Source organism: Rhipicephalus sanguineus, chromosome 10, assembly GCF_013339695.2.
Source record: "Rhipicephalus sanguineus isolate Rsan-2018 chromosome 10, BIME_Rsan_1.4, whole genome shotgun sequence".
NCBI lineage: Eukaryota > Metazoa > Arthropoda > Arachnida > Ixodida > Ixodidae > Rhipicephalus > Rhipicephalus sanguineus.
In genome coordinates this window covers 20,121,009-20,143,815 of record NC_051185.1, presented here as the reverse complement: position 1 = coordinate 20,143,815, position 22,807 = coordinate 20,121,009, and the positions used below count along the sequence as shown (strand labels likewise).

General features: G+C 44.8%; 1 protein-coding gene across 1 annotated transcript in view; it reads left to right on the top strand.

Moving 5' to 3' along the window:
* The window catches only part of LOC119407206 (uncharacterized), a 48,102-nt gene that overhangs the window by 7,930 nt on the left and 17,365 nt on the right, over positions 1–22,807 (top strand). The window contains exons 6-18 of the mRNA XM_049419898.1: positions 632–753; positions 2,677–2,823; positions 3,270–3,393; positions 4,350–4,516; positions 5,104–5,211; positions 5,915–6,007; positions 7,183–7,315; positions 8,835–8,950; positions 14,902–14,965; positions 15,494–15,605; positions 16,100–16,200; positions 19,033–19,154; positions 19,906–20,008. Of these exons, the coding sequence (XP_049275855.1) occupies positions 632–753; positions 2,677–2,823; positions 3,270–3,393; positions 4,350–4,516; positions 5,104–5,211; positions 5,915–6,007; positions 7,183–7,315; positions 8,835–8,950; positions 14,902–14,965; positions 15,494–15,605; positions 16,100–16,200; positions 19,033–19,154; positions 19,906–20,008 (1,512 nt within the window). The remainder of the gene's footprint in view (positions 1–631; positions 754–2,676; positions 2,824–3,269; positions 3,394–4,349; positions 4,517–5,103; positions 5,212–5,914; positions 6,008–7,182; positions 7,316–8,834; positions 8,951–14,901; positions 14,966–15,493; positions 15,606–16,099; positions 16,201–19,032; positions 19,155–19,905; positions 20,009–22,807) is intronic.

The window sequence follows — 22,807 nt, the reverse complement described above, 5'->3', positions numbered from 1 at the left end:
TATGAATAAAGATAAAGACTGTAAACATGACGATGAATGTTTCAGTTAGCACTTTGGGATGGGGGTACCATAATTTTAAAAATTTGAGCGCGAAAGGACAAGCACGAAGAAAGGACGAGTGCCTTCTCACAACTCAATTTTTATTGAAGCGACCAAAACGTATAAGCGATTGCAAAAGCACGCATGCCGACAAACATATCACATGGTGTAAAATATTAGTAAAACAAAAAACAGATAATAAGTAGGCGAGGAGCCCCCAAACCGAGACAAATTACTTGACATCAACATACGCGATGAGGAGCTAATCATATTATCTGTCAAATGGGGAAATTGATGGCTGGCTGACGCAAGCCTCTCTCATTCTTTTAATTTGGAAGGCTTGAATAATTTCGCGCGTCTTTTGGCGTTTGTGTCTAAAAAGGATTTTAGTTTCAAAAAACAAAAGTGACCATCCGCAGGTGATACAATGTGACGCTAGATGTGACGTATTAGGTTTCACTTCACTTTGTCTCTCCGTTTATTTTTCGGCTTCCCGATTGGCATTGCGCAATTGTTCGTCGCAATGAACCGATTAAAGGAACGCAATGTCTTGTTTTTCGCACAGTACACGAACACATCGATGCTGTTTCAGATCCCAAGCACAGCCCTTACGGATCCGTGGTTCCCCTACCTCTGAGAATCGTCCAGGGCAAGGAGGTCTCCGATATCATGATGATGCAGGAATACATCGCGGACGTCGAAGATAAGTTTAAGGTGACGTAAGTCTGTCCTGCACTCTATGAAAGACTATTTTTGTCAATGCTGACGCCCGAAGTGCTATAACATTGTGATATGTTTTACAGCGAAAGCTCTTATGAGATGACAACAGCCGATTTGGTGGCGTAGTTGTCCGCCGCCGCCACCGACGGTGTCCGTAACCGCTATCGCGCGAAATGAGAGAAAAAAAATGTCCAGAATCGGATTGGATTTGAACCCGGGCCTTCTGCGGGGCAGTCGAGTATTCTACCACTGAGGTACAAAATGTCAGCCAATACTGCCGTTTGAAAGAAGGCCTTTCCCATATCTCATATTTGGGTTGTTCCTGAAGGGTATTAGGCGTCAAGATTCGAGAAACATATCTATACCGATCTTCACAAGGATTAAGATCTGGACGCCGATCCTGAAGTATAGAGTTTTTGTTCCGCGGTTATGTTTCAACACAAGGTGACCTCATAGGATGCCACACGAAAGAAAAAAAAATGCTTAAGAGCAGTCACGTCTGTGTATCTTACCCCAAAAAAGCGTTATTAATCAGGATAGGCGAGAAAACAATGGGGGCACCATTTAGCAATCTCGCAAACACTCACAAATCCATAAAAAATATATGGCAGGAAGGGGGCCATGTGCGAGCCGCATGCAGACCGTACTTCGGACCATACAGGGTACATCGGACCGTACAGGGTACTTCGGACCGTACGGTGTATTTCGGACCTTACAGGGTAGTTCGGACCGTAGTTTGGGCCGTACAGGGTACATCGAAACGTACAGGGTACTTTGGACCTTACACGGTACTTCGGACCTACAGGGTACATCGGACCGTACACGGTACTTCGGACCTTACACGGTACTTCAGACCGTACAGGTTACTTCGGACGTTACGGTGAACTTCGGACCGTAGAGGGTACTTTGGACATTACGGTGTACTTCGGACCGAACAGGGTACTTCAGACCGTACAGGTACATCGGAACGTACAGGGTACTTCGGACCTTACACGGTACTTCGGGCCGTACAGGGTACTTCGGACCTTACGGTGTACTTCGCACCGTACAGCGTACTTGTGTTTGGGGGCCGCGTATTTGAGACCCCTGGACTAAGGCCTCGCGCTGCTAAGCTTGAGGACGCGGGTTAGATTCCCGGCTACGCCGGCCGTATTTATATAGGGGTGAAATACAGAAAAAAGGACACTCGTATGCTTACTTAGACCCAGGTGCACGGTAAAGAAACCTCGGTAGTCATAATTAGCCCGGAGTCACCTGTAATATGTGGCGCCTCGTAATAATATCGTGGTAGAGTCGAACCACGTTGTAACGAAGTAGCGTCGGGAACGTAAATTAGTTCGTTATAGCCGATATTCGCTGTAACAGTAGAGGTAAAATTCGGCTCTAAGAAATCGTCACTCTGGCTCGCACAAAAATCCTACATACAAAAACGCATTATTCTCTCAAATCCACTTATAAACAAGATAAAACTTACATATCTCCTTGTGGGACTTCACACTAAGTGGACCAGAACGTGAGACGGTAAAATTACAACAGCACAAAGTTCAAAACCAGTCCACGATCACATCAAATCTTTAATGTCAAACAATTTTTATTCTACGGTGTTTTTAACGTGACAAACACATTTGGAAAAATGCGGTTGTTTTGCTTTGCTTTTTATGCAACTTTTCCAGTTTGGAGCCTTGCGCGAGCCAAACATTTCTTCGTTACAGCCGATATCACGGCAGTTTTCACGTTTTCGGTTTCGTTATGAGAATAAATGTCACCGAAACTAAGCGTGACCAATCAGTTTATATTTATTTCGCTATAACCGATATTTCGCTATATCAATGTTCGTTATAGAGAGGTTTAACTGTATTTGTACGTGAAACCCTCTCATTATTTTAAACTTCTTTTTCCCCTTGCTACTCGTATCAGATTCCAGCAGGGCGAGGATGTGCCCGCGTCACTACGGGGCTGCCCAAGCCTCCCAGCTTCGCCAACGTCTCTTTCGAGTTCCACTCGGAGTTGATGTTCAGGAACCTGCAGAGCTCCTCCAAGTTCTACTACTCTTCCCACTTAGACGTAAGTGTTGAATCTGTACGCCCGACTACCGTGCATGATACGGCATATGAAACCATACAGGATCGCACGTGACGACTTTAGTAGGTTTCCTTGTGACGTGCATAAAAAAAAAAAACATGACGAATGTAGGCACAGGTTTGTCCTGTCTGAAGATGTGTTACCAGCAAGCTCGCATCGCATCCCTCGAGCGCATGACAAGTTTATTTTTTCTTGAAAGAAGCCCACCCTGTGGCTGGTGCAACATAACCTAAGCCACTTATGCGTCACTGGACTCAACGCACAAGCAAAGAAACAGACGAAGAAAAAATTAGGAGCCCTTTTCCTATCTGGGACATAGAGGCAAGCGAATCTTCCCAGATAGGGAAAGGGCTCCTTAATCTTTCTTTTTTTCTCCACCGTGAAAACTGACGCCAACCGAGGTAAACGTGGTCCTCTCTTTTCCTCAGATCATCCGCGACATTTCCAGCAACCACATGAGCGTTATCGTTGAGCCGTGGGCCACGAGCGAGCGCAACGCGCAGCAGACCGAACCAGCCGGCACTTACCAAGAGATATTCGACTACTACAACGGTAAGCAACGATACCGCATTCAAATGTTATTTGTTTTCATTAGTATTAATTAGCACGTTATTACAGGAGAGCTTGGCTTTCCTGATCGACGCAGGCGTCACATGCAAATAAAATGAAACCACACAACACAATCATAGGCGTACGCAGGGTTGTCCATTAGGGCCGGGGTTGGATGGGGGGGGGGGGGGGGTGAAGTGTGTGAAGTTTCACCACGTCGTCATTCATCCATAGATGAATCATCTGTGAAAGACAATCATGCTAGCTGGTTTCCGCTCGAACCGCTAGTACTTTCCTTCGGCTAATATAAATAGTGCGCGTATTAGTACTTAAAGGTTCGTCGTTACTATACCTAAACAACTTGTCTGGCTGAGGGGCGATGTCAGAATCCTTGACCAACCTTATCAGGAGATTCAAGTTTTCTGACCTAAAACCAGCGACCCAAGCTTGTGTCTGTATGGGAAGCTCTATTGGATCGAGCATTTATGCAAATTCTCTATGGAAGAAAGGGACAGCAGTGGCTGTAGGCGTGTCTGACATTTTGGGGCGGAAAGCCTTAGATGCCTCATCAAACACGAAAGATGACCGTCGGCGTCAACGCGAGTGATGCAAAAATCATAATCATGTGATACGCCACACTATGACGTCATCGTGACGCCACCACAACGCCACATGTTGTCGTCATCCCACTCCATCGTCACTCGGTCATAGGTAGGCCTATCCCGGAGGCACGTGAGGTGCGGAAAGCTTGCAATGCCTCCGATCCCGGAGGCAGTGCAAAACGACGCTAGGTGTAGAAATCTTTCGGGGGCGGGGAGATCAATACAATCGATCAAGAAGAAAAGGAAAAAGACGGTGGCTTTCGCCTTCGAGTCATCTTAAGCGAATGCATAAGTTACCCTGTGAGTTTTTTTTTTCTTATGTTGTTACCAATTATGACTTCTCACTTAAACATGCAGGTATCCTTTACAAGATCGACAAGTCTGGACACGAGGAAAGCTGCACGATGAGAGCTGCGAATCAGTACATGCTGAATGTGTCACTGCCGGGATTAGGCCAACTCGACATGCTGAACGTGATCTTCGTCGACGAGGCAACTCTCATGAACGCCACCTACCTGGGCATTGTGAGTTTTGCGCTTAGGGCTGCCATGTACTCTCTACGAACACGGTTTACGTAAAACACGCGGCACAACTGAACTTATAACCTGAACAAACAGTAATCACGCCTCATTCACGGCTATTTATCTTATTAAGGCGAGAACCTTAGATGCCTCATCAGACACGAAAAGTGACCGTCGGCGTCAACATGAGTGATGCAAAAAATCATCATGTAAGGACATCAACATATGACCTAATCATGACGTCACAGGTCGCCAGAATTTGTGACGTCATCATGACGCCAAACGACGGCGTCATCACATGGCATCGTCGCTTGGTCAAAGGTGGACCGATCCCGGAGGCACTGCAGAACCGCGTGACGTGCAGAAAGCTTGCTATGCCTCCGATCCCGGAGGCGATGCAAAACCACGTTGGGTGCAAAAAGCTGTCATGGGGGTGGTCGATACAATCACTTGAGAAGAAAAGGGAGAAAATGTCTTTCAGATTCGAGTCGTCTTAGACAAATGCATAAGGGGCCATGTAGATCCTGAAACTCTCATGAAACTATGATAGGCGTTACGCTGACTTGGTATTGTCAATTTCCTTTTACAAGCACCTCGTTCGGGGAATGCCGACGCATGCCTTCGAGCTTCTTCAGGATGGACTCGACGGAAGGGCGTCCAAGATTACCCAGGCGACCATCACCTACTACTACCTCCAGGTAAGCTCGTCTCACGACTGCGTACGTCACAGATTTTTGCGGTTTGACGAGGAAATGTGCAGTTCGCATTGGGCACGTGAATTCGTCCTAAACTAAACAAAAGGCAAAGCGAGTAACCGTAGATGACGGCTATGCGATCTGATTCCTTAAACTGCAGTCACTATGATAGAGTAGTGATAACTGGAATAGATAGATAGATAGATAGATAGATAGATAGATAGATAGATAGATAGATAGATAGATAGATAGATAGATAGATAGATAGATAGATAGATAGATAGATAGATAGATAGATAGATAGATAGATAGATAGATAGATAGATAGATAGATAGATAGATAGATAGATAGATAGATAGATAGATTATCAAGTATCTACTTAAAAAGGCCGAATCAACTTGCTTTGTTCTACGGCAGCAACAAAGAGCAGAAGATAGTTCCCTTAGCTTTTTATTTGATTTTGCAAGAAATCCATCGCAATATTTTTAAAGCGGCACTGTACACTGCACACGATGTTAGACATTTTACTTAACTTGCTGCTTAATAAAAAATCCGAACACTTTATACCAAGAGGGGCCCGGGGTAGTGCTTCTGGGGGTTAATGTAAGCTATTTCCTTAAGATACGTGCGAAAGAGGCGTGTATATATATGTATATATGTGTATGTATAGGTGTATATATGTGTGTGTTTTTTACACATTCATAGGATGACTGGATCTGGGACGAAGATATCACCCACAGAAACGTTCCGGTGAAAATAAGCGCTCGCACGTTCACTACATCGCAACAGCAGCTGAAGGTTCGTATAGTTCACTTATTCCAGGCGTTTTGTGTACGCCTCACTTGATTGGAGAAAGTAATCAGAGCTTGAAACGGTTAGTGATATGTTAGTTACAATGTGCGTAGGCGCTATTACAAATGAAGTTAGCAGAAGAAAACGAGGCACGTGACAAGGAATCGCACATCCCTTGCCGTGTGTATTTTGTTTTTCCCGCTAATAATGTGTGTGAGAGTACCTGCCACAGCGCAGCACAGCAAATATATTTGACTGAATTGACGCTGTGTTACAGAAACATGCATATCATGGTATAGTTATCAAAATCGTATAATTAACCACAGGATCGGGCATTAGGTAGCGTGAGCAGTAGCAACGTGATAATGAGTAACAGAACTTTAGAAGTCCGCGGAATTTCCCCTTTAAAGACAAATGCACACAAGCCTGCACCAATGGGCGCGCACTCCAGAGTGACGTCATGGGCCGGACGGCTGGTAACCCCGCCTTCGAACATAGCCGCGTGCGTGAGCGGGACTATTTCTTTAGTCGCGGAGGCGCTCGGCTGCCGCGTTCCGGTCGTCTGGGCGGCGCTTCTCCGGACTTCTTGTTGTGATCGTCTATACACATATCTTCGCCAGTTCGCGAAGCTTCTAAAGTTCTGATCTTATTAGGGAGAAAGCCTTATACACTCTAAAAAAAGAGTCATTTGTCTCTTTTCTGAGAGTTCTGGCTTGTCACGTATATGACTCTCTTAAAGGAGACACGTCAACTCCCTCTTGAGGTCATTGTACTCTCTTCGGAGAGTCGTGTGACGCACAAGAGAGTTAACGTGCCTCTTTAAAGAGAGTCATATACGCGGCAAGCCGAACTCAGAAAAGAGTCAAATGACTCTTTTTTTTTTTTTCTTAGAGTGTATGTGTCTCATAAGGCAAAAACGTCATCATATGACGATTTCATATAATGTCATGTCATATGATGCCATCATCATATGACGTCCTCATTTGCCCAAAAGTGGGCCGATCCCGGAGGCTTTCGCCTTCGACTCATTTTAGGCGGATGCGTATGGGACCGTGTGACGTTTTGCTACTTCGCTATGTAAATAAATCTACTACACTAATTGCCTTCGGGGTTGAGTAAGCTCCTTCGGCACAAAAGTGCACGTAATCTTATCGCACCTGCGTACTTTTATCTGTGTGCAGCCGTTCTACGAGATCACGCTGAACATCCACGACCTGACGACCGTGATGGAGCGAATGAACGAGAAGATGAACGTTCTTTCGTGCTACAACGAAAACGACCAATCCTACACGTGGTTTCAAGTTGGCTTCCCAGGTATGCGTTCGCTTTGCCAGATTGCACGTAATCCCTAATGTCAGCTGGTGTACATCGCGTACGGTACGGTAACCGCAGTGGATCCGGCAAGAAAGGAGTAGCTTTAGTTTCACGTATAACAAACACTCGAAGCTCAATGCATCGAGGGATTTCGTACCGCTTCAAACGCCGTATTTTGTAATGTTATAGAGACGACCTGCATAGTCAAAACATTGCATAATTAGCATAAAATGTCTGTTATTTATTTATCTTACTTCAACATACTGCAGCATTGAAGGGCTATCGAAGGAGTGGAGGTAGTAAATGCAAGAATTGCAAAACAACACAAAATATACTAAACATGAATATAATAAGGTAACGTACAAAAACTCCGGAAGTTGTAAAGATCTAACATGGCGGGGTAAAACGTTCCATAGTTCAATAGTGTAGACAAAAAAAATCTATATTTATACGCATTAGTTCGGTGATAAAACAGAGCCATATTCAGCTCATGATGATCAGTGTCAGGCGTAACCCCCGGCGTTTCATCCTTTGCATATCAAAGGAGACGGTAGGTAAAAATTGTAAAATAAGGTATTTGTTGTCGCTAACTGACAGGTCATGCTATATACAGGGTGTCCCACATATATCACGCTGCATGCTTTAAAAAAAAAGAGGAACGTCGTTACACGAAACACACCTAGTGCATATTGTTCCCACTATACTATAGTAGCCACTACTAATTGTTTCGCTAATGAGGTTTAGTTAATTAGCCCTAATTATGTTCATAACTCGACAAATATTAAAATGTCAGAGAGGCATATGTACGCATGTTCAAATGACATCTAACTGCGTTATTTTCAGCAACGTACTAATTACGTGCTCATTTTTCTCCGGCTGTGAAGGAAAGCACGCGAAATATGAAAAATGACACGTGAGTACGCTGCCACCCGCAAAATGTGGGAGCGTAGTCTTGACTTGCTAACTCATAGTGATTCTGTTTGAGGATACTGCTGCCTGACGTGCGCTGCCGTCTAGTCACGTGGCATTTTTCAGATTTCGCGGGCTTCTTTATTAGCCCAAAAAAAAAAGCGAGCACGCAATTAGTGCGTTGTTCAATATAGCGCATTTAGATGTCATTTGACCATGCATAGATATGCCTCATTGACATTTTAACGATTAGGTTAGTACTTGTCGAGTTAGACACATAATTGGGACTAAGTAACTAAACCTCATTAACGAGAAAAATTAGTAGTGGCTTCTACAATATACTGGGAACAATGTGCACTGGTGTGCTTCGCGTAACGCCGTTCCTATTTTTTTTAAATCGTTGTGCATGACATTTGGCACACCCTGTATACCTGAATCAATATTGGCCACAGAACGTCGACGCAAGTTCCGCAGCCACTTGTGCGGTGCCAAACTATCGGCTACATGCGGCTCGCATTGAACGAAACTTTCGATGAAATAGACCGTTCAGTGGAGGCTCATTTAATTTGTTTTTGTGACCTCTATTTCTTTTTTCTTTCTATTTCGCCAGCGAATGCGGATGATGTGGAAACAGCCGTGGTGGCATCGCCCGCGGTGAAGGAGGCGTTTTTGGGAGAGCTCTACAAAATTGCCGAGCTGACGCCACTCAGAGTTCCTCGCGTCCTCGTAAGTTCAGTGCACACGTATCCTTTCAAGCCGTCGTAGAGTGCTTAGAAAAATAACGAGACATACATAGCGGGTGTTTAAACACATGACAACGTTACACTGCCACAACTGCAGTAAAGCTGAAAGAGTTAAATTTCTTCACTCTTTCCTTCGAGAATGCCTCCTAGCACTGGGAAATTTGACGCGATGGCTTATAACTGGCGAGATCATAGTAAAAACTGTTAGATATCGTGGTCCCAAAACCACGATATTGTTATGAGGGACGCCCTAGTGGAGGTCTGCGGAAATTTCGACCACCTGGGGTTCTTTAACGTGCACCTAAAGCTTAGTAAACGGGCCTCTAGTATTTCGCCTCCATCGAAATGCGGCCGCCGCGGCCGGGATTCGATCCCGCGACCTTAAAGGTCAGAGGTAGACGACCGTGGCGGTCATAACTGTCAAGAAAGGTTAAAAATAGGATGAAATATACTGTACAACGGTTATGAGTATCATCCTAATAATAATAATAATAATAATAATAATAATAATAATAATAATAATAATAATAATAATAATAATAATAATCAATCAATCATTTATTTAACGTGCCCAGGAACAACCGTAAGGTCTTTGTGCAGGCGCACGCAAAAGAAACAATAAAAATAAACTATACAATACAGACAGTCTTCAGAAATAAAAAGAGCAAATACACGTAGACAAAGAGAAATGAACACAAAAGGGGAGGAGTAAAATAAGACAACACGGGAAATATTGAAGGGGAATGAAAAATTAGGTTGCACATATACAACTATGCGGAAAGACGGAGAAGGGAAGACTTTGTACATTGTGCCATACTATGTCAAAACAGTACAAAGCTCGGATAAAAACAATGATTGTGGACTATGAAAAATGTCAAGATCAAGAAAATTAACATTATAGAGACTTTGTATTCTGTGAACAGTAGAGTGTTGGAAGAAGCAGGCGGGTACATGAAACGGTCTGTTCTCTCTGGTTAACTTACGCGGAATTCGAAAATTAACACAATTGAGAAGTACAGGGCAGGATATGATACCGTGGACTAGCTTGTAAAGAAACAAGAGATCAGAACGATTTCGTCGGCAGTGAAGTGATGGCAATGATAATAATTCAGCAGTATTTGAACGAGATTTTTTAGCAAAGCGATGGTTATATATGCTAAGGAATTTTTAGGGAGAATAGAAAACTCTATCCAGCACCGCATAAGAACCTCACAGCAATGGAATCTGCGGCGTTACGCAGACTCCAGACAAACACATACACGAACTTACACAGGCTACATGTATTCTACCCCACAGCATACAGAGATATATGTCCGTGGTGCGGGGCCCCACCAACTCTGTTTCACATTACATGGGAGTGTACACTTCACAACGAAGAACACCACAACATGAATAACACAGAGGAAAAATGGGAGGCACTGCTGTCCAGCTCGGCCTTTGATGATCAGCTTTGTCTGATCCAACGGGCAGAGAAGATGGCAAGGGCCAGCGGAGCCCTGGAATAGGGGCCCGACCATTTGCTTTGCTCCGCGTTATACGCAAATAAAGTTTCTCTCTCTCTCTCTCTCTGGACTCGTTCAATGGTGTTACCGCTGGATTGAGCAATGCCATTCCATATCACGGACGCATACTCCAGTTGAGGAAGACATAGCGCGGTGTACAATTTTCGGAAGGGCATAGGAGAACGGAATTCTCTAGACAATCTGCAAACACAGCCTAGGGTGCGAAGACCCCGCAAAGCAACACGCTTAGCGTGAGCAGAAAAGTTTAACGTGCTATCAACAACAACACCAAGATCACTGATCTCATAAACCTTGCATAAGGACACAGAATTGACAGAGTATTGAAATGACACGCTAGATGTTTTGCGAGTGATAGACATGAATTTTGTCTTCGAGGCATTCAGAGAAAGGTTATTAGCGTTGCACCATTCGGAAAAAGAGCGCAAATCTGACTGCAGCCAGCGACAGTCGTTAACTGAATGAATTTCCTTAAAAATCTTGATGTCATCGGCATACAAGAGGAAAGAAGAATTACGAATGGCAAAAGAAACATCATTAACGTAAATTAAAAATAGGAGTGGGCCTAATACTGACCCTTGAGGGACCCCACTAGTCACTTTATACAAAGAAGATGATTGGCCATTTACCGCTACATAACAATATCTATTGAGCAGATAGCTCTGCAGGAGATTCACAACCGACAAGTCAACATCAAATTGCGCAAGTTTAACCATAATCAGTGTGTGGCTGACTACGTCAAAAGCCTTGCTCAGGTCACAGTAGAGTACGTCAACCTGTCCTCTCTGAGAAATAGGTGTGGAGATCTGCGTCATGAAACTAGCAAGATTTGTGGTAGTTGAGCGGCCAGCGAGAAAACCATGTTGATTAGGAATCAATGAGCTTTTAACACTAAAAGACAATATTTTGTGAAGAGCCAGCTCGAAGATCTTTGATGTGGCACATAGTAGAGAAATCGGGCGATAATTAGAAACATCTGTTTTAGAGCCCGACTTAAATACTGGGAAAACACGAGCAGTTTTCCAAGTGCTAGGAAATGTGGAAGTGTCCAGGCAGTTATTAAATATCCTAGTCAGTACTGGGACAAATATACTACTATAAGCTTTTAGTATGGCGGAGGGGATGCCATCTGGGCCACATGATAAGGATGGTTTTAAGCACTTAATGCATTCGCAGATAAGATTTTCATCCAGCGACAAAGCACTGGTTGAGCGAACTGCCTTAGGCGGTCTGATATCAGTGCTAGAGTCTGAGGCCTTATAAACGGATGAGAAATGTGCGGCAAAACAGTCAGCGACGGCATGCACTTCTACCCCATTTGAGTCTAGTAGTCTGAAAGACTCTCCGCTTTTGCTGGACCGTTTACGTACATACTTCCAAAACTCAGCTGGCCTGTCAGAAGCGCTTTTTTCTAAGAATTCAATATACGAACTATGATCCCGTTTATATAGGCGTTTAGCGAGAGTTCGAAAAAAAGCTGAACTCTTCCTTCCACTCGCTCGATGGAGAACATTTAGATTTCCTGTGTGCGCGATCTTTATGCTTCAGTGCACTGATAAGTTCAGATGAGAACCAGTGGGGATATTTACGTTGTTTATGTGTGTATTGGGGAATAAAATTACGCATGCTGCTCAGTACAAGCTCCGCAAACTGATCAACCTGGTCATCAACATTTGGTTTGTCAGTAACCTGTGACCAGTCAACGGTGGACAAGTAATGATACAGGCCCGTGTAATCACCTCGCTTGAAAGCAAATCTTGGAGATCTGTTTACATAACTGCTGTAGCTCGTTGTTTTGGCTGATGCGGATAATCTTACGTTAAGTGGTGGGTGGAATTTGTCAGGACGTACAAGAGAGATGCTGGAGCGGGAAACTTCAAGGGGTTGATCGTTTGACACACACAGGTCTAAGACGTTGCCACTGGAATTGACGACTGAGTTATGTTGCAGTAGGGAATTAAACGCCAGAAAGTCCAAGAGCAGGCTGCACTTTTTCTTTATGAAATGATTGTAATGAGAAAAAGTAAGCGTACTCCAATCAATTCCAGGTACATTGAAATCCCCAAGAACAATAATTCTGTGTCCACTATGAGAAGATATCACAAGTTCAATAGAAGACATCACATCATGAAACGAGGCAGGGGAAATGCTGGGTGGTAAACAGAAACATCCAATCAACAATTTTTCACGGCGCTCAAGGTTGATTTCTAGCCAGATCGATTCTTCGATGGTTTCTAGGTCTTTCCGTCTAACGGATTTCAGTGAATTGTCAATGGCAATCAGCACGCCACCACCTTTCTGTTTGGTTTCACTGAAATCTCGGTCACTGCGGAAGGTGGTGTAGGTCGGGGGAAAAAAGTCAGATGAGGGAATTTCAGTGCCGAGCCAGGTTTCAGAGATAGCAATAATAGGAAAAGCAGACGAAAGAACATTAGAGAAAAACTCGAGTGTCTTGGTACGCAGACCCCGAGCATTTTGGTAGAATATGTCTACGTCACACGGCACTTTGGATTCCAGTCACTATCTCAGAGGGATGAAGCATGTCATCGCGCAGCTCCCCACGAAATGGCTTGAAGAGGCATCCGAGGGGCCACATCGAAGGGTCATTCAGGCGTTGTAGTGTTTCCTCGTCAACTTCAATATAGAATGAAGAATATGACTGGAACTTTGTTTGAAGTCGCCGGCAGGAGATGGGAGACAGATCCAATGAAGCAATGTGTTTTTTAATGTCAGCAGTAGTGGTGTCCGGGCTCAGCTTCGTAACAAAAATGGCCTTTGGCCATTGTGGCCTTTGTGGCCGTTGAGCTACAGATATAGTGGATGTTTTCATAACTCCAAACGAGGCGGGTTTCTTCTTTCTTTCACCCTCAGTCACCGCTGCAGAAGAGGCTGTCACAGGCATCACACTGACACGCTCCGACGTGTCTACGTCAGCTGGCGGCGAAGCCGAAGATGAAAGAATTTTGGAGAGGGGTTGTTCGGAGAACGCAGGTTGCTTGGAGCTCACAGACGGGTCAACGGTCACATGCGCTGGGGGTTTCACAGGTGCCTTCACTGCCACGGCGGCCGTGCGGCGCGTCAGCTCCTCACGCAGGAAGCGGACCTCTGCACGAAGGGAGGCGACCACGCGAGCTTGTTGTTCAACACCGCGGGAATGATCCTTACGGAGCCGCTCGTTGTCTTCGCGTAGTTGGGATACCTCGTCGCTGAGGAACGAGATAATAATAATAATAATAATAATAATAATAATAATAATAATAATAATAATAATAATAATAATAATAATAATAATAATAATAATAATAATAATAATAATAATAATAATAACGCTATCATACTATGTCCACTCTAAGACGAAAACCTCTTTTAGCAATCTCAAATTGACCACGTCTTGCGTAAGTTTACCTTACTTTAGGACCACAGATTTCCTTATCTCGTACACGTCTATACTAATCATCGGCCACTATTATAATATTGCAAGAATATCGGTGCGTAAAATAAATTTCCTTTCTGTGTAAAAACTGATCCTCGCTTGACGACACTCGACAAACGTTGAAGTGTGACATATGCTTCAGCAAATAGTCATTCACGCGCCCATCTACACTTAATTAATGACGTCATTGAAGATGCCTGTATACGTCGCTATGTACGAGCGAAAACTCTTCAAGGACAGGTCAGCGTACTCATACTGTGAAAGCTGGCACTGACAGAGTAAATTATTGATAGTCAGTTACGATAACTAAGGATTGTACGTAATGAACCGATGGCATGAGGTTTGAGCGTCAGGGCATAATGAAGATCTTTGAACAAGGGCTGTCGCTGAAAGCAACGTTTTCTTCAAGACAGCAACTTATCGCGTTGAAGAAGGCAAGACCACTTGTCGAAACGTTGTTTCCAGCGACAGCCGAGTTGCTCGGAGGACTTCACGCGAGACGGACGTGTCGCCCGCGATGCCCTGTTTGTCCGCTCAGGACGTACTCGCGCCTCTCGCCGTCGACGCCCCGTGACGGTTGCCTCGTCCGCTATGCCGTGCGCCTCTCATCGGCGGGGCCTTCGCCGCCTCGTCACCGACGCGCGTCGTGCCCCTGGCCGAATCGTGGTCCCGTCCCTCGAACTCCTGTGACCGGCTCCCATCGTTCCTGTCTTATTTTCTCTTCGTCGCGCGTGCCGACCCCCTATCACTTCCTTCTCTATTTCCTTCTACTTTTCTTTTATTCCCCCCTTACCCCCACCCCTATAAGGCGCTGAACCGTGCTCCCGCAAGGGCTGCAGAAAATAGTGCCTTTTTCCTTTCCTTACGAACCACTATTCATGCCAGCAGCCCATCTCTCCAAGCCTCCGTCTCCTGATCTCTTGCCATGTTAGGACATATCGATATAAGCTGACCACTTTTTTTTTCTTCGTTTTTCTTCAGATTGACTACACAAGCAACATGGTGTTTGTGACGGCACTCATTCTGGAACGCCCAGCTATCATCGGTACGTATTGCAATGAAAAAAAAAAAAAAAAGCCGAGCGCTGTTAGAAGACTAAACAGTTTCTACCAAATCAGGTGTGACTTACGAACCCCAAGGTCATGATGAAACGTCGAACAATATCGCGGAAAATAACGTTTACAAATTTGAGTCTACAAATTCTAAGCAACTTTCTTGTATCTGGGGCCGAATTCACATAACTTCCCTTACGTAAGTGTGTTTTCCCATTGGACAATGGGCCTAGCTGATGACGCGTCCCGCATCGTGATTACCTAAAATATTCTCTCAGGAATACGTTTAGCGTAAGACGTTTTTGTGAATAGAGACCCTGGTCTTTTAAGTCAATTTTCATCACATGCGTGTGCACATTCGCGTTCATTTCGTACACATTAAACCCTCGGTTGGGAGCCGGGGCTGTCCGTGTGACTTCTTCGTCGTCAGTGTTGTATTTCGCGCTCTACAATTCAAATCGAGATGAACCAAAGAGACGTTTAACACTCGATACGCCTGACTCGGGACTGGTTCTTGACAGATGATTACGTCAAGAAAGCCAACTTCGCCTTCAAGGACACGGAGTACACTGAGGCCGTGCTCCCGCTCCAGGACTGTCTCAAAATATGCTCCAGCAGTGGCCCTGAATGCAAGTAAGCGTTTGTGTGTACAAGTCATAGTACGCGTTAAGGGAGTTTTACTAAAACAATCCACTGGGAAAGAACGCTTAACACAATATTTTCTTCGTTAAGAGGAACATCCTCTGTCTTCCTTTACCATTGTAATCAAAGGCGTGCCCACGGGGAGGGGGGGGGGGGGGCACAGGGTGCGATCGCAACCTAATCATATAAAGGGAGGCGCCAATTCTGCCCCATACCATTCATTGCTAAGTCGGGCATATCACGTCATTTTTTATGTTTGCGGTTATGGCGCGCATGTTTTCTGTCGATAATGGCGGCCGGGGACACCTGAAGGGGAATCTCTCTGTATGGGAAAACTGGAGCTGACGAAAAGGGAGATCTTGAATTAGGGGGACTTTCCAAAGTCGTCAAACCTGATTATTTTCCCGGTTTTATTTTTCTTCTCTTCGTTACAGTTTTTGAGGTAGCTGTCGAAAAATCATAGTAGGCGACTGTTTCGTTTGCAGAGCCGTGGCGTACTGCGGTGCGTCGTGCTACACCACATCGATGTACAGCGAGGACGACACGCACAACTTGGAAAAGTCCGTCGACTGCGACGTTTACGCAAGTAAGGACCCACTCAAGTGCACTCGAGTCGCAGTGTCGTAGCCAGAGGGGGGGGGGGGGGAGGCACACCAGGTCCGCCCCCCCCCCTACCTCGGAAATTTTTTTGTCATTGCATACAGAGCTCAAAATGACACTCGATCACATTTGCCTGCCCGGCCCCCACTTCAGATCAAGGAGGTGCCTCCCCCCCCGAAGAAAATTTCTGGCTGCGCCCCTGTTGAGTCGGTATAGTCGAACGCCCGTGCCAGTGCGAAGGTTTTGTGTTCGGTCCCCAACGCCGGCGGGTTGTTTTTTCGTCCACCTCAATTCATTTTTTCCTTAAAGAGACACCGAAGTGAAACAATGAATCAATTTAGACAGGTAAATTATACTCCGCGAAGTCTACTGTCGTTAATTTCACCATCGTAGGCTTAAAAATAGAGGAGAAAATCAAGGTCAAAATTTCATTTTCAAGTTACGCGCCGAAAACTCCGCACGTGACGTCATGGATTCCAAAGTGTTTTGTTTTCTTTTATTAGTGACATTGGCTGAACGAAATTTCCTGAAACTCCATATGTTAAGTCTATCGCCCCTTCAGAGGGCAATGTACTTCATTTTAACCGATTAGGAACTATGTAAGCCCAAGTGGACGCCGTCAAAGTCTATGACATCCCAGTGACTGATGCTTATTTTAAAACAGTCAGCGCAAACAAGACGGAGCACAAGAAAGGTCCCCAACACCGGCGGGTTGTTTTTTCGTCCACCTCAATTCATTTTTTAAAACGAAAGTGTTTTATGCCGGGTCCACCAAGATTTCAGTGACGAAATTCCGTCACGGAAATGACGTTGAAAAAATATACACGATCAGATAGACGAGCAAAATATACACCAGCAGCGCTTGTACTGTGTCCTTCCTTTCTTGTGCCCAGTGACTGGTGCGGGTTCTTTTGTTAGACACGGCCAATTGAAACCAACAGACAATTAAGCCAAGGAAAGAATTGGAAACAATATTTGTTGTTTTTTAACTGTAGTTTAGTAATTACAGCATAAGTAGTAATGAATTAAAGTGGACGAAAGAAGCCCCCTTTCCGTCGGAGGGATCCGAACGCACAACCTTCGAATAACGCGTAATTCGAAAATTGGGGCTTCCGATCCCACCGATTGAAAGGGAGCTTTTTCGTCCACTTTGCTTCATATTTTCTTTATGTGAAAATTTACTGCGATACAGTGAAAAGGTTACGAAGAATTATCCCTGTGCCTTCCTCAGCTTCGTTGTCGGTTTTCATTAGGTTGATTGATTGATTGATTGATTGATTGATTGATTGATTGATTGATTGATTGATTGATTGATTTTATTTCAGACGCAGAGCGAGTCTTGGATGGCAAGGCTAAAGGCAGAACACTGTCTGCCTGACTGAAGCCTTGTCACCCATACATTGCTCCAACAGTGAGGTTGCAGGGGTGCAGGCCGGAAATGCGTCATTATTTTCTGTTTGGGGGGCGAGTGGTGGGGGGGGGGGGTTCTTCCACTACCCTTAAAGGGACACTAAAGAGCAAAACAATTTTTCTGATATTAGTAAAGTACTCTTTCACGATACCAAAAACACCACGCTTGCTGCGAGAAGACGCTTAGTAAGCGAGAAAACGCGCAAAAACAAAATGTTGGTGGCGACACCACCTTGAAGTTTCCGCACCATTCGCCGTGACGTCACATGTTTTGACGGCGCCTACTAGGGACTACGTAGTTCCTAGTCGGTAAAAATAAAGTACATTGTTCTCTGAGGGGGCCATAGACTTAGCATACCAAGTTTGGGGTAATTTTGTTGAGCCAATGGCGCCAAAATACGATAAATACCCTTTGCAGTCCGTGACGTCACTCGGGGAGATTTCGGCGCGAAATTTAAAAATGAGACTTTGAACTTTATTTTCTCCTCTATTAATAAACCTGTGATGGCGAAATTAGCGACATTATGGTTCTCAGAACACAATTCATCGATCGAAACCGATTCATTGTTTCTCTTTAGTGTCCCTTTAATGTAGGTTTATGCGTGTGTTTGTATGTGTGCGTGTATATGTACACATGCAAGCTGAAACTTTTTCAGGGAAGGATGGAGGTTGAACCCCACTGGCCACGTCAATGTTATATTGTGTCCCACCGTGGTAGTCGCTGGTTTTGGTTGTGCGGCTGCTGACCCGAAGTTTACGGGATCGAATCCCGGCGGCGGCGGCCGCATTTCGATGGAGGTGAAATTCTGGAGGCCCGTGTGCTCAGATTTAGGTGCACGCTGAACAACACGAGATGGTCAATATTTCCCGAGCCCTCCACTACTGCGTTCCTCATAATCATATCGTGGTTTTGAGCCGTAAAACCCCAACAATTATTATTATATTAATTACGTTGTGACTTGTGACTAACTAAAAAGAAAGAAAAAAGGCTGGCCCTATATAGATTACTCTTCTTTCGTTTAAATGTATAGAATGGATGACGAAGAAAGCTGTTAACTTTATGCTGTCCAGTTCAATCCACTTAATAGTAATTGTTGGGATTTTATGTCCCGAAACCACGATTTGATTATGAGAGACGCCATAGTAGAGGGCTCTGAAGATTTTGATCCTCTGGTGTTCTTTAAAGTGCACCTAAATCTGAGTACACGGACCTAGAGCATTTCGCCTCCATCGAATGCCTCCGGGGTTCGAATCCCGCGACCTTCGGGTCAGAAGTCGAGCATACAGCCACTAGACCACCGTGGCGGGTTAAGTACAATGCAGTGGTTTTGTTGTCGTTTGATTTATTTTACTGTGTAACCTATAAGGAACACCCATTGCTTACTTTTTTTTCTTCTGTGCGACGCAGAGACAGCGCTGGGCTTGGCCCGCAAACTGCCCATAACTCTGGACGCCATCCAGAAAGTTGTGCAAGCGGTCGCCGACACCAAATTCGTCCTTCTTGTTCGACACCGCGACACTGGTTTCGGAGTAAGTTCGTCATCTTTCGTTCTGCCGTTGTAATTGCTACTAATGCAACAATGCAACATATGATGCTATACTAGGACCAGGCCCGTAGCGAGAGGGGGGGGGGGGTCTTTTGGTGAAGTAGGTGTTTTTACCAAAAAGAAATAATAAAAATTGGTGTTTTTTTTTTCAAATCGTCAAGGTTTTCAGCAAGTGCCCCCCCCCCCCCCCTCCCGCCCTTCGAAAAAAATTCCTGGCTAAGGGCCTGACTAGGACGCTACAGTTACTATCATAGGCGTGCGCAGTGGCGGGGCAGGCGGGCGGTTAAAAAATAATAATAAACAATAACGAAGCGCTGAAATGTGTTGGAAACGAAACGTGCTCACAGGTTTAAACGAATTATCGTATGGTTCTTGAAGGTCACCGTGCGCGCGCGCGCATGTGTGCGTGTGTGTGTGTGTGTATGTGTGTGTGCGCGTGCGTGTGTGTATGTGTGTGTGCGCGTGCGTGTGTGTGTGTGTACGTGTGCGTGCGTGCGTGCGTGCGTGTGTGTGTGTGTGTGTGTGTGTGTGTGTGTGTGTGTGTGTGTGTGTGTGTGTGTGTGTGTGTGTGTGTGTGTGTGTGTGTGTGTGTGTGTGCTGTTAAGTGTTTCTCAGTGTATATATCATAATCATCCCACAGCACCTGGAGTAGCATGTCAGACGAATAGCCAGGCTAACATCTCCTGCATTTAATTAAAGAATTTCTCTCTCTCTCTTTCTCTCTCTTATTTCAGAAGGTTTTGACACTGACTGCCGAGACTACAGACGATTCCATTGGATCGCTTTCCGAGACATTCGGCGCCAGCGATAAAGAAACCCGCGAGAGACATAAGAGAAGTAGGTTCATTCATTCATTCATTCATTCATTCATTCATTCATTCATTCATTCATTCATTCATTCATTCATTCATTCATTCATTCATTCATTCAAATGTTTATGTTTTTAAAAGTGGATAATCTACATCAGCTGACATTAACCATCACTCGCCAACGCTAACCGTCACTTCTTCACTTAGCCGCAACTTAGCCATAACTTAGCCATAACTTAGCCGTAATTTAGCCGCAACTTAGCCGCAACTTAGCCGTAACTTAGCCGTAATTTAGCCGCAACTTAGCCGCAACTTAGCCGCAACTTAGCCGTAATTTAGCCGTAACTTAGCCGTAATTTAGCCGGAACTTAGCCGCAACTTAGCCGTAATTTAGCCGTAACTTAGCCGCAACTTAGCCGCAACTTAGCCGCAACTTAGCCGTAACTTAGCCGCAACTTAGCCGCAACATAGCCGTAACTTAGCCGCAACTTAGCCGCAACTTAGCCGTAAATTAGCCGTAATTTAGCCGCAAGTTAGCCGCAACTTAGCCGCAACTTAGCCGTAGCTTAGCCATAATTTAGCCGCAACTTAGCCGCAACTTAGCCGTAACTTAGCCGTCACAAAGGCCCCATTGCAGTGTTCATACTAAGGGACCTCTTTCTGTATCACTTTCCCCACTTGTAACACCCCCCCCCCCCCCAACCCACACACAAGTATGTTCAACAAGCTAAAACTGACACAGTGCAAAACTAGACGGCAATAATCATTGTCAAGTCAAAACCAGCCAGGGTTAGCAATGTTTAGTAATCATAACACAGCAATTAGTAACACAGGTCGAAATTAGCCTGCGCGAAGCAGTGTTGGTAGTTTGTTTGTAAATACGGTAGGGCAGGACATCACCGCTTAGGCTTCATCGTTCAGAAATCGCGAGGTATGCTTGCTAAGATATATTCGCGCGTACAAAGGCGTCCTTTAAAAGATGACATCCCGTATTTCGCTTCAGTGTATGGGGTCACTGTTCTACAGTAGCCGTGCTGAAACGACTTTTGTGTGCAATATAGTCATGCAGAACTATCGATGGTACTATCGATACTATCGATAGCTGAGTCACTATCGAACTATCGATGGTGAAATATACTATCGATAGCGCCATCGATAGTAAAAAATTCGATGGTACTATCGACACTATAAAATCAACCAGCACGAACTCATTGCAGAATAAACTTGGTTCCCCGCGCGCGTGGTACATAGGGGAGCCGGAGGAGCAGGCTGAAGGGCAAGAAGGTTGACATGCTTGTGTTCTTCACCCGAGTGCTTTGCTCACACATGATCGTAAAGTCAAACTGTTCGGTTGCAGCGGAAAGGAAAGTGCTACATGTGGTCGAACTGCGCGGCTTCAAATTTATGCTGCATACTGCATTTTATGATTTCAAAATAATAAAAAAAATATCAGGAACTAAGTTTGTTAATTGTAAGGTGCAACTGGTTGCTTCTAGATGTGAATTTATTGATGGACATATTCCGCCATTTTCACGGCGGAAATAACTTATTTCTCTCGCCAAAAATTGCTCATAAATTAAGCGAAGCTGATCGTAGGCTATTGAAAATATTTGGCAATATGGATGGCCAGCAAGAGCATAATTATTCACACCACTATCGATAATATTGTCACGTGGTTGTGACGGTGAAGAATGCTGCAGCAAGACTGAGAAATACGGAGCTCTTTATTTGGGCGAACTTGTGCCCAGAAAATCAAAGCTCAAAATACAAGCGATACACGCTGCGCACTGATAGCGGCGAGAGCAGTCGTCGGCCGTCGAGTAATCTGAGCATCGGTGCAACGCGTCGTCTTTTATACATCAGTCATCGAACCTTCCAGCGTTATCGCTGGTGTTCGCGTAAGCTCTCGAGTAAACTTCCCTATTCGCGTGCGGCGCGTAATCTTAACAGAATGATCTCAAACGATCGTGAAGCTTATCAAACATTACGGCGCGGTCTGCGTCAAACGTTGCTAACAGTTTTTTTGGGTGAAACCCGAATGCACCAAAACAAAGCAATAAACACGCGTGGCCGTAATACCGCTAGTAATATTAACCATGGTACTACCTATTGCACTATCGACAGTTTGTCTACACTATAGATAGCTTAAAGAAAACTATCGATACTATCGATAGTCAATTTACCGATATAGTTCTGCATCACTAGTGCAATACCGATGTACAGTCATGAACAATATGAAAGGAAACAGTGATATCACCTTAAGGAGGTCATATTGGTTTGACGCATATGCCGAGCGTAGAAAGTGTTTATACCACTAAACGTTCAATCAGAAAGGCACATCTTCTAAATCAAAACGTCACATTCATATCCGCATCTTCCTCGCTCGCTCATATCGGCATATCACGAGTAAGCGTTGCTCGGACACGAACTCAGGGTTCACTTTCATACTGCTGACGAATATACCTCTTAAAGTGGTGTTGACTCCAATTACCGAAGGCGAGTTTACACTGTCATACAAATCTCTTGTATGCAGAGACGACTCTGCGCAAGTGTCAAGCTCAGTAAAGGCTGATAAGATATTTTATTTTGACATTAATGTCCATTTTCGCATGGCGCACCTACTGATATCTACTTTATCGTGACGTCGCGCTACAGTGTCAATTCTGGTGGCTTAACGCATCAGTATAGCTGCATGGTTGTGAGGACGTCAGCCGCCAAGATATTCAAAATGGCCGTTCGTGCGTCAGCAACGGAGCCAAGCGGCCGTAGTAACGTCACGATACCTTGCGATATCACGCGACGAAAAGCTCACACCGTGTCGTGACGT